General features: G+C 43.7%; 1 protein-coding gene across 3 annotated transcripts in view; it reads left to right on the forward strand.

Annotated features, from left to right (window-relative positions):
- Positions 1-12,500, forward strand: part of LOC147012783 (uncharacterized) — a 416,846-nt gene that overhangs the window by 83,238 nt on the left and 321,108 nt on the right. For all 3 annotated transcript variants that reach the window (XM_085853969.1, XM_085853968.1, XM_085853966.1), the window contains 2 exons: positions 2,015-2,056; positions 6,946-7,008. In XM_085853969.1, coding sequence (XP_085710095.1) covers positions 2,015-2,056; positions 6,946-7,008 — 105 coding nt within the window. The remainder of the gene's footprint in view (positions 1-2,014; positions 2,057-6,945; positions 7,009-12,500) is intronic.

Below are 12,500 nucleotides of genomic sequence, written 5' to 3' on the forward strand. Positions count from 1 at the left end.
ATGTCAGCTCTCCACCCTCACAGGGGGTTAGGAGGGGGATGGAGGGGGTGGGTATTTTGCCCATGACCTGACCCAACAACTCGCATATATACATATAAAATCAACATGTATATATATATATATATATATATATATATATATATATATATATATATATATATATATATATATATATATATATACATACACACACACACACACACACACACACACACACACACACACACACACACACATGATACAACACCGGACTTGAATTCAGATAATCAGAGCTGCTGGGGCTTGAGGAAAGTGACGGAGCACTTTGGGTTATGACATCTTTATCTCTGCATTCAGCAGAGCAACGAAGGAGAAATGACATTTTCCCTACAACCCCCTTTTCCTACATCACCCCCTTCCAACCATGAGATTCAACCTAAGGGGTGTATCAATACTCTATATGCTGCACTCTCAAGCTGACTGTCAAGGAAGGAAGGAGCATGTACCATTTTTAAGGTCTTTGGTATGACTCGGCCAGGGTCGGAATTGAACCGCTGAACTTCCCGTCTCAGAGCAGATGCTCTAACCATTATGCCACTGAGTCTCGTTGATTTTCATGTTAAAGCCGTTAAAACCATAGCACAGGAGAGCAATTTCATGGCACGTTGCATGCTCTTGGCAGGGTGTGTGCGTGCGTCCATGCGCGTGTAGTGTGAACAGCATGCCAAGGATCATTTGGAAAAGCAATCAAAAAGAGAATTGATTTGTGTTCGAGAAGAGTATTCAAAATACATAGAAAACTGATGTAATTGTATTCTTTCTCTTGATACCATCACCATTTTCGTGCAGAATGCCGTCTAAAATTGGGCGCTTTGTGTAGAGAATATTCATTCATGGCACCTTCTTTGAAAATAAATGGAGAAACAAGCACATATTAGAATTTTTGGATAATATATATATAAATATATATATATATATATATATATATATATATATATATATATATATATATATATATATATATATATATATATATACATACATCTTGATGAGATGAACTAATTGTTGCAGTTGAGCCAAACGGTATGTCACCAATGATGGGCAATTTTGACGTTTTGGCCCCTTGAGATCTAATCTTGTATTGTGGGGCTTTTCCTGCATTGACGTCAATAGGAAATGAGATTTTCCCCTCTGCCACGTGCGTCCTGCTTTCCACTTGAACACCTATGGGACTGTTAGGGTTTTCCCCAACACATTCACGACATTAACCTCATGTGAATTTGACTGGTCCCTTCCTGTAAAAACCTTAGCTTGATCAGATATGTCCCATTAGAAGTGATTTTTCCCCCCTTTTTATTCAGTAGATTACACTGAGAGACTAACCTGAGTATGATGTGGCATTGATGACATATATATATATATATATATATATATATATATATATATATATATATATATATATATATATATATATATATATATATATATATATATATATATATATATATATATATATATTTTAACTTGCTGCACATCTGCACTTGTGATGTACTTGTTCACACCAGCATCCAAGATGTTGGATTTCACTATTTTTGCTGACACATTTAATTTGCTTTGTGTGTGTTTGGTCCATGATTGGGATCTTTAGCCAGATGGTCCAAACGGCTAATTGGCTCATTCCACATGCAGCGGAATATGGTGTTTTGCAATCACTTCTGTGTGTCTGTCTGTCTGTTTGTCTCTCCGGGCCATCACTTTTTTAAAAACCATTTGAGCTTTTGCTATCAAGTTTTCAACAAAGCTTTGTTATGAGAATACGGAGAAAACAAATTCAGAATTTGGTCAAAACGTCAAAGGTACTGTTTAGCATACAGAAGAAGTCATACTATAAAGTGGATGGGCTTTGCATTTCAGATGCTTACTGGTCAATTTATATATTTTATTTGTTCATTTATTTCTTGATTTATTTATTTATTTACCATATCCATCTCTTTGTTCGTTATTGTTAAACTGCTCTTCCATCACTATTCTGCAGGGAATGCTGATTGAAGGGCCACCTGGACCAGAGGGTGCAACGGTGAGTCCAGCTCTCCTTTGTCATTAATAAATGGATGTTCATCATGGTTTCACTTTGGAATCCATCATAGTTCTGCAGACCTATTGGGATATCTGGTCCATTTGGATAGACGAGACCCTTGGATGCTAATCAATTTTTTTTTGGCTGTTTTATCACCATAAACAGTATTCATAAACAATGTGCAATGTAAATTGATGAACCAGAGTTGAGGGAAAGGTGAAGGAACTCTGATTTATGTCAATTCAGTGCAAGTACATAAGCACACACAGACGTCTCAGAAATCAAACGAATAGCCAGGGAGCGAGACATAAAGAAGACGAATGGAATGTAATACCTTGAACAGTTGGTCTTGAATAAACATCCTTGACCAAAATGCCTTCGTTCTTCAGAAACCTCATTTGATACAATGGAGGCTATTGTTCCTTATAGCGGTATTGTTGTCACGTTTGTCATTGTTTATCATCTCTTGTTGCTTTTGATTGTGTTCTCTCAATTCATTTGTTTTACTTTGCTTTGCAGTCCTCCTCATTTTTTATTCTTCTTCTCTCATTCACTTCCTACAGATGTGTTGTCATTGATATTGCAGGACTCTTACCTTCCTGCATTGCATTTCCTGTCTGTTCTTCCCTCCTTGGTGTTGTTTTTCTCATTTTATTCTCTTGCTTTCCCTCTATTGCTCTTCCTCTCATCTCTCTCTCTCTCTCTCTCTCTCTCTCTCTCTCTCTCTCTCTCTCTCTCTCTCTCTCTCTCTCTCTCTCTCTCTCTCTCTCTCTCTCTCTCTCTCTCTCTCTCCCCCCCTCCTCTCTCTTTTCTTTTTTTTCTCTTTTCTTTTATCTGTATTTGTTGCTTTATTTCTTTATACCTCTTCTTTCTTTTTCTCCTTCAATTCTTTTTCTTTCTTCCTTCTCTTCCTCTCTTCCTTTCCTTCTTGTTTTTCTTTCTTCTTTCACATTTCTTTCTTTGTTTTCTCGCTATTTTTTCTTTCTTTCTTTCTTTCTCTTTCCAATTCTCTCTCCATACTTTTCTTCTTCTCTTCCTCACTTTTCCTCGTCTAGTTTTTTCTCACTTTTTTTTCTTTCTCTCCTTTCTCTTTCACAAAAATGAGACAATTTTTGTTCTTTCTTTCTTGCTTTCTTTCTTACTCTTCCTTTTATTTTACTTTGCTCTACACACATGACTTTTAAACGATCTGTTCAAGAGTGTTTGTCGGTAAAAGGTTTCTTTGTTGAGTCTGCACTATAATAACACATTTCCTTTTCGGCGTGGCAGTTTGCAATGCAGTGCTTAATAAATGGTTCGGACTTGGATTTTCCTTTCCTTTGCCCATTCGATGTTTAGAAAGGCCTGCACTAAACCTAAGTCTCCACTATAATATCTCATAGACAAGACAGCATAAGGAATTCCATCACGTGAAACCCATCTTTGTCTGGGATTTCACAGTTTGCTCTGGAGAAAGTTGTGTATATGTGAATATAATATACTGTACACTGGCGGAGTATACTTCCACATTGTGTAAGCATACCAAACATGCTTCCTCATTGTCTCGTGTTGCTTACCTGCATTTGATTTTTCATTCATTTATTTTCATTTCATTTTTTCAATTATTTATACTTTCATTTATGGATGCTCTCTGGTGGTTCTGATTTTTTTTCTGGTGTCTTGGCTTCGATGTCCATCAGCACCCAAAATTATTCTGCTCCTCATTGTCTCGGGTCACTTACCGGCATTGTTTTTCTTTTTTTTTTCTCCATTTATTTTTCTCCACACCACCGAAGGTGAAGGAGGTTATGTTTTCACCCCGTTCTGTCTGTTTGTCTGTCTGTGTAAAGGATATCTCAAAAATGTGTAGACGGATCCCGATTAAATTTTGTGGACAGGTTCGGTGAGTGACAAGGACGAAATTATTTGATTTTGGTGAAGATCCAGACCTGGATCCGACTACTAGAATTTTTGAAGTGATTCTTCACCATTGAGAGATAGGGCCAAAAACAATATATAGCACGATGTCTCAAAAAGTTGCGGAAGGATTCAGATGAAACTTGGTGGACACGCTGGGTGTGTGACAAGGAAGAATTGATTTGATTTTGGTGAAGATACCAATTTGGATCTGGATACGTGAATGAATTAATTTTCAAAGTGATCCTTCATCATTGAGAGATATGGCCAAAAACGACAGAGTACTGCAGAACATTATATTTCAAAAATGCATTGATTGGGCCCGATATGTTTTCGTGGATCAGGCATTACGTGGCAGAAGTGTGCAGTCTACCAAGTGCTCTTCCACTTGTTTTTTTCATGTATTTATATTTTCATTTATGGATGATGTCCAACGATTCTGTCATTTTTCCCGGTGTACTGGCTTCGATGTCCATCAGCAAGCAAAATTTCAGCTTTCTACGTCACCCGTAAGGTACCAATTTTTAATATCAGTCAGTGAGTCAGTCAGTCAGGCTGAGGTCACATTTGCCACAGCGGCCGTGGGGTCTCCAAAATCTGCGGCCACTAGCAATTCTACGGCCACCGCAGTATTTCCATGGTCACAAAATGTAGCAGTCACATATGTTTTTATTTTTCGGGTAGCCGCACGGCGTGTTTATAAATTGTGGAGACCAAAAACGTGGGGGTGCCATACGGTCTTTTATTTGATGTCAGACGGTGACCTTAGGGCGTCGCTGCGGCAGCCATATAATTTTCAAGGCAGACGCAAGGAGACCTCAAGGTGCCCGCAAGGCGACCGCAGGGGGGCCTAAGGCGAACATGCGGCCAGACGGACGGTAACGAGTGGGTATATATACCAGTCCTTTTTTTTACTGAAATAAAAATATTCCAGTATATATAACTGAATATACTATAACTATAATATACCGTGGTCCGCCAGAATCCGAACGGCCAAGCTGTTTGAACAAATTGGAATCAGAACAATTTTTTTCGAGAATGTTTGGCCCTAAAAACCCAATACATTTTAAAAAACCGAACAAAACGTAGCGTTCATGTTTGTTCACGTGTCTCCCCCACCTGTTCGAGCTGCATCTTCGCTCTTTGTTCATTCAGTTCGTCGGTGGAAGTACTCAGTCACATTTGCTCTACGGCGAGGATAAGGCGGCCGTACGCCCTCTGAATTGACAGAAACGTGCGGCGGCCGCAGAGAAACTGAGGTGGCCTCAGGGTGGCTCTACGCCGTTTGGCTATATTTTACAGGCCGTAGGGGCGCCATGGAATTATAACTGCGGAGTTGTAACTTTTTTCATTTCTACGTTCGCCGTAGCAATTCGACAAAGCCAAGCTATGATGTAGATGTGTTCCACGTCGACTGTACATAGGGCGTACGGTGGGCTTGCATTTTCCGTGCGGCTGCCGTAAGCTTTTCTTAATGAAAAATGAATTTTCCCAACCCCCAAAAAATTACGTCACCCCCACGTTTTCGGTCTCCACAATTTATAAACAGGCCGTGCGGCTACCCGAAAAATAAAAACGTGTGACTGCTACATTGTGTGACCATGGAAATACTGCGGCCGCTTTATAATTGCGAGTGCCCGTACATTTTGTAGACCCTCCGGGCACTGAGCCAAATGTGACTTAGGCCTTACCTCGTGTTTTCACCTTCATTTTTTTTTAATCATCTTGTGTTTTAATTATCAACAAAAAAAGCAATCCGATCACGTGGTGTGACGGACTGTCGGGCAAGGATTGAATTTCACAGCAAAACTGGTTGTAATTTTTAATAGCCATGATTACGTCAGCCCGATGCGTTTGAAAGTGATTGTGGTTCTGCGGGCATCATGTTTGATGAGTTGCCCTAGGGGCAGCGCTCTCGCAGAGTGTGCGAGCGATCGAAACCCAGGCCGGAGCTCGAGCCTGTGTGGGCCTTTGGATGTGGCGATTGTACCAGTTTACATACAATACACCGCCACCGAAGGTCGCTTACTCATCTTATTTTACCTTAAACATGGGGAATTTCAGTTTAAAGTGTCTTGAAAGTGGGTTTTCTTTAGGTCCACGAAAGGATTAATTCACTTTCCATTATTTCTTATTGGGAAAATATTTTTGGAATCCGAACTTTTTGCAATCCGAACAGCCTCCAGGAACGAATTAAATTCGGATTCTGGGGGCACCACTGTGTATTGGCAAACACCGATACTCCGATCTCAAGCGGTAGCGCAAGGTGGATGCACGGTCGACGCAGGCTGCCACGGAGGCCGAACATAGGTGCACGGCGGGCGTAGGGGAACCGTGCGTCGACGTTGCGTTGCCCACAGGTAGTCACAGACCGCAAGGCCACGGTACGGCGACCATGTAAATAGTGCGGCCGCCGTAATTTTTTGGGGGTTGGGAAAATTCATTTTTCATTGAGAAGAGCTTACGGCAGCCGCACGAATAACGCAAGCCCACCATACGCCCTACGTAGGTCGACGTGGAACACATCTACATAATAGCTTGGCTTGTCTAATTGCTACGGCGAGCGTAGAAATGAAAAAGTTATAACTCCGCGATTTCATTTCACGGCGACCCTACGGCCTGTAAAATATAGCCAAACGGCGTAGCGCCACCCTGAGGCCACCTCAGTTTCTCTGCGGCCGCCGCACGTTTGTCAATTCAGAGGGCGTACGGCCGCCGTATCCTCGCCGTAGAGCAAATGTGACTGAGGCCTAAGTGAGTGGATAGAAAGAGCTTTATTTTCATATATATATATATATATATATATATATATATATATATATATATATATATATATATATATATATATATACATATATATATATATATATATATATATATATATATATATATATATATATATATATATATATTTTGCACTCCTGTTGTAAGTCAGTTATTACATTGAATGTCCTTTGAAGCTGAGGCTTGTTGCTGTTATCTCTATACTACAGGGTTTTCCAGGACCTGTTGGACCATCAGGATCCCCTGGTCCCACTGGAAGTCCTGGTTTAAGGGTGAGTGACATAACTAACCCAGCATGAGATTTTCCTCAGAAACTTTGTTGTTGCTATTTTTATCAAGCATGTCCACTGCACAAATGTTGGGTTGAAGTTATGAGTGTGCATGGCTGATCATGGCTCTCAGTCCCATCTGCTTCCTTCATAATAGACGTTGCTCTTAATTTGAGCTGTTGTCGACTTAATATGTATGCAAAATGACCGAATTATTACCTTTCCCAGCATGGTCCAATGCATTCCCCTTACTTTCCCTCCCCCTTCACCAAGACTTTCCTGGCTCCTTTTTCTCCAGATCATCCCCATTCCCTTCCTTTATTCAATTTATACCCTTTTATCTCTCTCCATTAATGAAGATATTTTACAGTGCAGTTTAAAAGTTCATGAAATGAATAATTATTAAACCCAGCTATTGACTGCAGTGCCTTACGACAAGCCAACTTTGGTGAACCACGATAATTGCAAAGAATGCAAACAATTCACTGGGAATAAAAGCTTGCTTGTTGATGGAAAATGGAGTATGAAGTAAGATTCCTCCACCACTGCCTTATTTGCTAATCAAGGGATAAGCTTTAGACCACTCAGTATCATATTCAATCACCATCAAGATGCTCGTGTTTCGCTGTGAGGTTTCAGAGTGGTTCAGTAATACAACTTCCAAGGAAGTTCAATGCAGTTAGAGGCAATTAGGCCCATCAAAGCCTGCGCTGTGTTTGCCAACCTATGGTTTTCCATGGTCTATCCTTTGAAATGCTGAGCATCAAGCAAGGAAACAACACGTACCATTTTTCAAGTCTTTCTTATGACTCAGCCGGGTTTTGAACTGCAGACCTCCCAGATTTAGAGCGGATTATCGAACCATTATGCCACCGGTTATGATTACAAATGGCAAATCTTTGCAGCGGGTCCTCCCACATTGTACATTATATTTATTAACGGGAAATGTGGGTGGGGGGGGGTGATGGAGGGGCGAGTGGGCATCTTGCAAACACCTTTCACAAATCTGAAGGTGTATCAAGGTAACTGCAGTTAAAAATAGTTTTAACATGCTTGTTGATATGTGACGGTGTTATGTTATCAGTGAGCAAACGATGAACCAATCAGATCACTCAATTGTCTCCTCACATCTCCTTATCTCAAGGGGGGATTTAGTCATGGTGTATGTACAAAAGTTTTAGATGCAGAGATAATATTGAGCATACACAGTAAATGCAGTAGACGTGCATAAAGAGGTGCACAGTCAAATATCGACAGAATGGTGCTGTAGACATTGATATGCTTATGGGGCCATCTATTTATTACTTCTGCAAATATTGTGGAATTTTGACCCCTCACTGTATTCTCGAGCACGTTCCTCCACTACACACACCGAAAACTTTTTCCCCGTTCTATTCCTCCCACTCCCACACTCCCCAGCCTTAATTTATCTCTCCGATCATATTCCCTTCTCTTCTTCTTATTCTCATTTTAATTTTCTCAATTTATACCCTCCCCTCCTCATCAATCTCTAATTGATCATGGCTCCGATGGCAATGCGGCAATAAACAAAATTCACGATTTAAAAAAAAAAAACTTTTGTAAAAATGATAATTAAAATGTTTGTAATGCCATGATTGTGCGTCTTCTTGGGAATGGATAAATCAGGTGGCATGCATACTCCAGAATATAAGGGCAACCCCAGAGATGACCACAGCAAGGCAAAGCTTTATTGAAAGCAGAATGGAAATCACCTTTTATAAAATATTAGTAATAATGGAAGATTCATATTACCTCGAACCACCTTCCGATCAGCTTATCCCAAGGTGCATATGTAAGGTGCATGTAGGTGTCAGGTCAGGTTAGATCTGTGACGTGCTACAGGTACCATGTAAACCTGTACTAACCTGTTCCATGGTAGGGTTGTCAGCGACTAAACCATCTCCCCCACCAGGTTTTCTGGTGAGGAGGGTGCTTGGATATGGACCCCCAGCAGGATTAAAAACAAAACCTGTCAAAGGGCGGAGGAGCACCTTGTGAGCCAACGGCCATCCATATCGAGTGCCCAACTGTGTCTGCGGACGTCCTCCTGCAGTTGGGTTACTTTTTTATTAGGAGGTTGGTGGCAGGATTTGCACTACGGCCACCGTAAAACCCTTCATTCCGCAAAACACAAAAACGCAAAAAAAATCTGAAAACCCACTCCATAGGAGTACCTCCAGTGCAGCTTCCCTTCGCAGGGCAGCTCACCGGATGACGGAATTGGGGCAAAGCCTTCGGGACCCCCAATCTTTCATGATAAGAGGGAAACCACAGGGTAACATTCCTGGGTCAGATTGTGGGAGAGTGTGCCAGAGTGGTGCTGAGGTGTCGTCCACCAGACAGCGGTCTCCTTGGGTTAACCTGAGGTGGTCCCTTCGGGTGGGTGCCTGGAATGTCCTATCCCTAAGAGAGGATGATCACCTGTCTCTGTTATCATCTGAGCTCAAGCGTTTGGACATTGCGATTGCAGCTCTCTCTGAGGTTCGGAGACCGGATTGCGGCGAGATAATGGTGGGTGGTTACACCTAGTATTGGTCTGGTCGCTCTGATGGTTACCATACCCAAGTAGTTGCTGTAGCTGGGTCCAATAAGCTGACCCCAATGATAATTGAGGTAACACTGGTCAACGAGCGTATTATGAGATTAAGGATTCGTCACTCCTTCGGTGCCATTTCCCTGGTCTCTGTTTATGCTCCGACTGAGGCGAGTGATCTCACCGTGAAGGATGCATTCTACGCCACACTCGAGTCTGTGGTTGATCAGTGCCCCAGACGAGATACACTTCTCGTCTTGGGGGATTTCAATGCATCAACTGCAACTGATAGGGATGGTTATGAGGTGTGTGTTGGTCCCCATGGGTCAGGAAGTCATGGACTGAGGGTGGCTGGTTCATGGTTTCAGCGCCCACAAGCTCATCGCTGGACTTGGTATTCCAATGTTGGCGGTGTGGCAAAGGAGATTGACCGTGTCCTCATTGAGGGTTGTTGGAGGATGATCCAGAACTGCAGGGTCTCCCGGAGTGCTCAGTTCCTCAATACTGACCACAGGCTTGTTGTAGCAACTCTTAAGCTGCACCTTAAATCCTGGAGAATGGTACCATCCCAGCCTCGGCTGGATGTTGGCAAGCACAGGAAAGAGAGAGTAGCTGAGGAGTTTGCGAACAGGCTGAGTGGACACTTGGGGGGGGGGGTCTGGGTGCTTTGGTGGGTCCTGAAGAGTTGTGGAGTGCCTTGAAGACCACCGTCCTTGATGTTGCCGGTGGATGTCTTGGAACTCACTGCAGGGCAAAGAATTTTGTCTCTCAAGGGACACTGGATACCATTGAGCAGAGTCGCAGGGCCAGGCTGAATGGCAGAGCTGAGCTGTTCAAGGAGCTGAGGCGTAAATCTGTACGTGCACTGAGGGTGGACAAGGAGGCCTATGTGCAAGGAATCTGTGAGGGGGTAGAGCATCACCTGTGGACAGGTGATTCTCGTCCCACTTACAGGGGAATTCGCGCATTACGTTCATCCAAGCCCATCCCTCGGAGCACTGCAGTTAGAGCAGAGAGTGGTAGGCTCTTGACAGAGGAGTCTGAAGTGAAGGCCCGCTGGGCCTGTTACTTTGAGTGGTTGTACCAGGCTGATCCCCCAGCTGTCGAGTTGGACGTCAGGGGTGTTCCAATCCCTGTTGCTGACCCTCCAACCAACTGTGGTCCACCTTCGCTTGTGGAAACACGGGCTGCGGTGAACCGGTTGAAATGGGGCAAAGCTCCAGGGATCTGTGGCATCCATGCTGAACTTCTCAAGGCTGGTGGAAATGCTGCACTCGTGTCGTTGCATGCAGTTTTGTGCTCTGCCTGGAACACAGGCATCATCCCAACTGATTGGAAGAGAGGCCTTGTTGTTCCTCTCTGGAAAGGGAAGGGTGATCGCCAAGACTGCAACAACTACCGAGGGGTGACTCTGCTCTCAGTGCCGGGCAAGGTATTTGCTCGGATAATTTATTGATAGGGTTCGCGACCATCTGCTTGAGCACCAGCGTCCAGAGCAGTCAGGCTTTACACCAAAGAGGTCAACGATTGATCGTATCCTTGCCCTTCGTGTCCTCACCAAACGCAGACGAGAGTTTCGGCAGGGACTGCTTGCAGCCTATGTTGATCTCTGTAAAGCGTTTGATTCATTGAATCGGGATGTCCTCTGGAGGATTCTTGGTCTTCGTGGGGTGCCACCAAAACTGATCGATCTGATGTCTGAACTCTACTCTGGTACTGAGAGTGCTGTGAAGTGTGGTGGTACCATCTCTGACTTATTTCCAGTTGTTACTGGAGTTCGTCAGGGGTGTGGACTGGCCCCCACACTTTTCAGCACTTGTATGGACTGGATTTTAGGAAGGATGTCGGAGAGATCAAGCTGCGGTGCATCGTTTGAGAATGTCAAGATCTCGGACCTTGATTTTGCAGATGATGCAGTCATCTTTGCGGAGACTTTAGATATCCTTTTGGGGGCCCTCGAGGTGCTGAATGAGGAGTCGGAGCCGCTGGGATTACGGGTTTCTTGGGTCAAAACTAAGATCCAGCCTTTCGGTGACATCTTGGATGCTGCTGTCCTGTCTGTGTCTGTTTGTGGTGAGGATGTTGAGGTCGTGGAGAGATTCACTTCCCTTGGCAGTGATATTCATGTCTCTGCTGGCTGTGAGTCAGAGGTCAATAGACGTCTGGGTTGGGCCTGGGGAGTCATGGATTCACTGGATCATGGGGTGTGGCGCTGCCGGTACCTGTGCGGGAGGACGGAAGTCCGAGTCTTCAGGTCCTTGGTACTTCCAGTCTTGCTCTATGGATGCGAGACTTGGACTCTGAGCAAGGATCTGAGATGGAGACTTAATTCCTTTGGTACCAGGTCTCTTCGGAGAATCCTTGGCTATTGCTGGTCGGATTTTGTGTCCATTGAGCGGTTGCTGAGAGAGACTCGGATGAGATTTGTTACCTGCATAGTCCGTGAGTGTCAGTTGCGGCTGTATGGACATGTGGCTCGTTTTCCTGATGCTGATCCTGCTCACCAGATTCTTTCAGTGTGGGAGTCTCATGAGTGGAGGAGGCCAGTGGGCCGACCACGTGCCTCGTGGTTGCAGCAGGTTGACCATCATCTCAAGGAGATGGGGATGGGCCTGGCATCTGTCTGGGGGATGGCCAGATGGAGGCCCCTGGAGTACCAGCGGAAAGTGGACCCAGCGACGTGCTGCTCTGGCACATGCTCCCATACCTGACCTGACCTGAACCACCTTCCGATCAGCTTATCCCAAGGTGCATATGTAAGCATCAAACGAATCGGGGTAATGATAAGTAAAATCAGGCCACAGATTGAAAAAGATAGTCGAGTGGTCACAATATGTGTGGTGAAATAAGTAGACAAACTGTCAAGCCAATTTTGTCACAAAATAAATGAAGACTTTCCCCATGACCACCATCTACACTCATTGGCATTGCTGCAAGTGGA

The sequence above is a fragment of the Eptatretus burgeri genome, chromosome 14 (assembly GCF_056783735.1).
Source record: "Eptatretus burgeri isolate ZD-2024b chromosome 14, Ebu_testis_v1, whole genome shotgun sequence".
Lineage (NCBI taxonomy): Eukaryota > Metazoa > Chordata > Myxini > Myxiniformes > Myxinidae > Eptatretus > Eptatretus burgeri.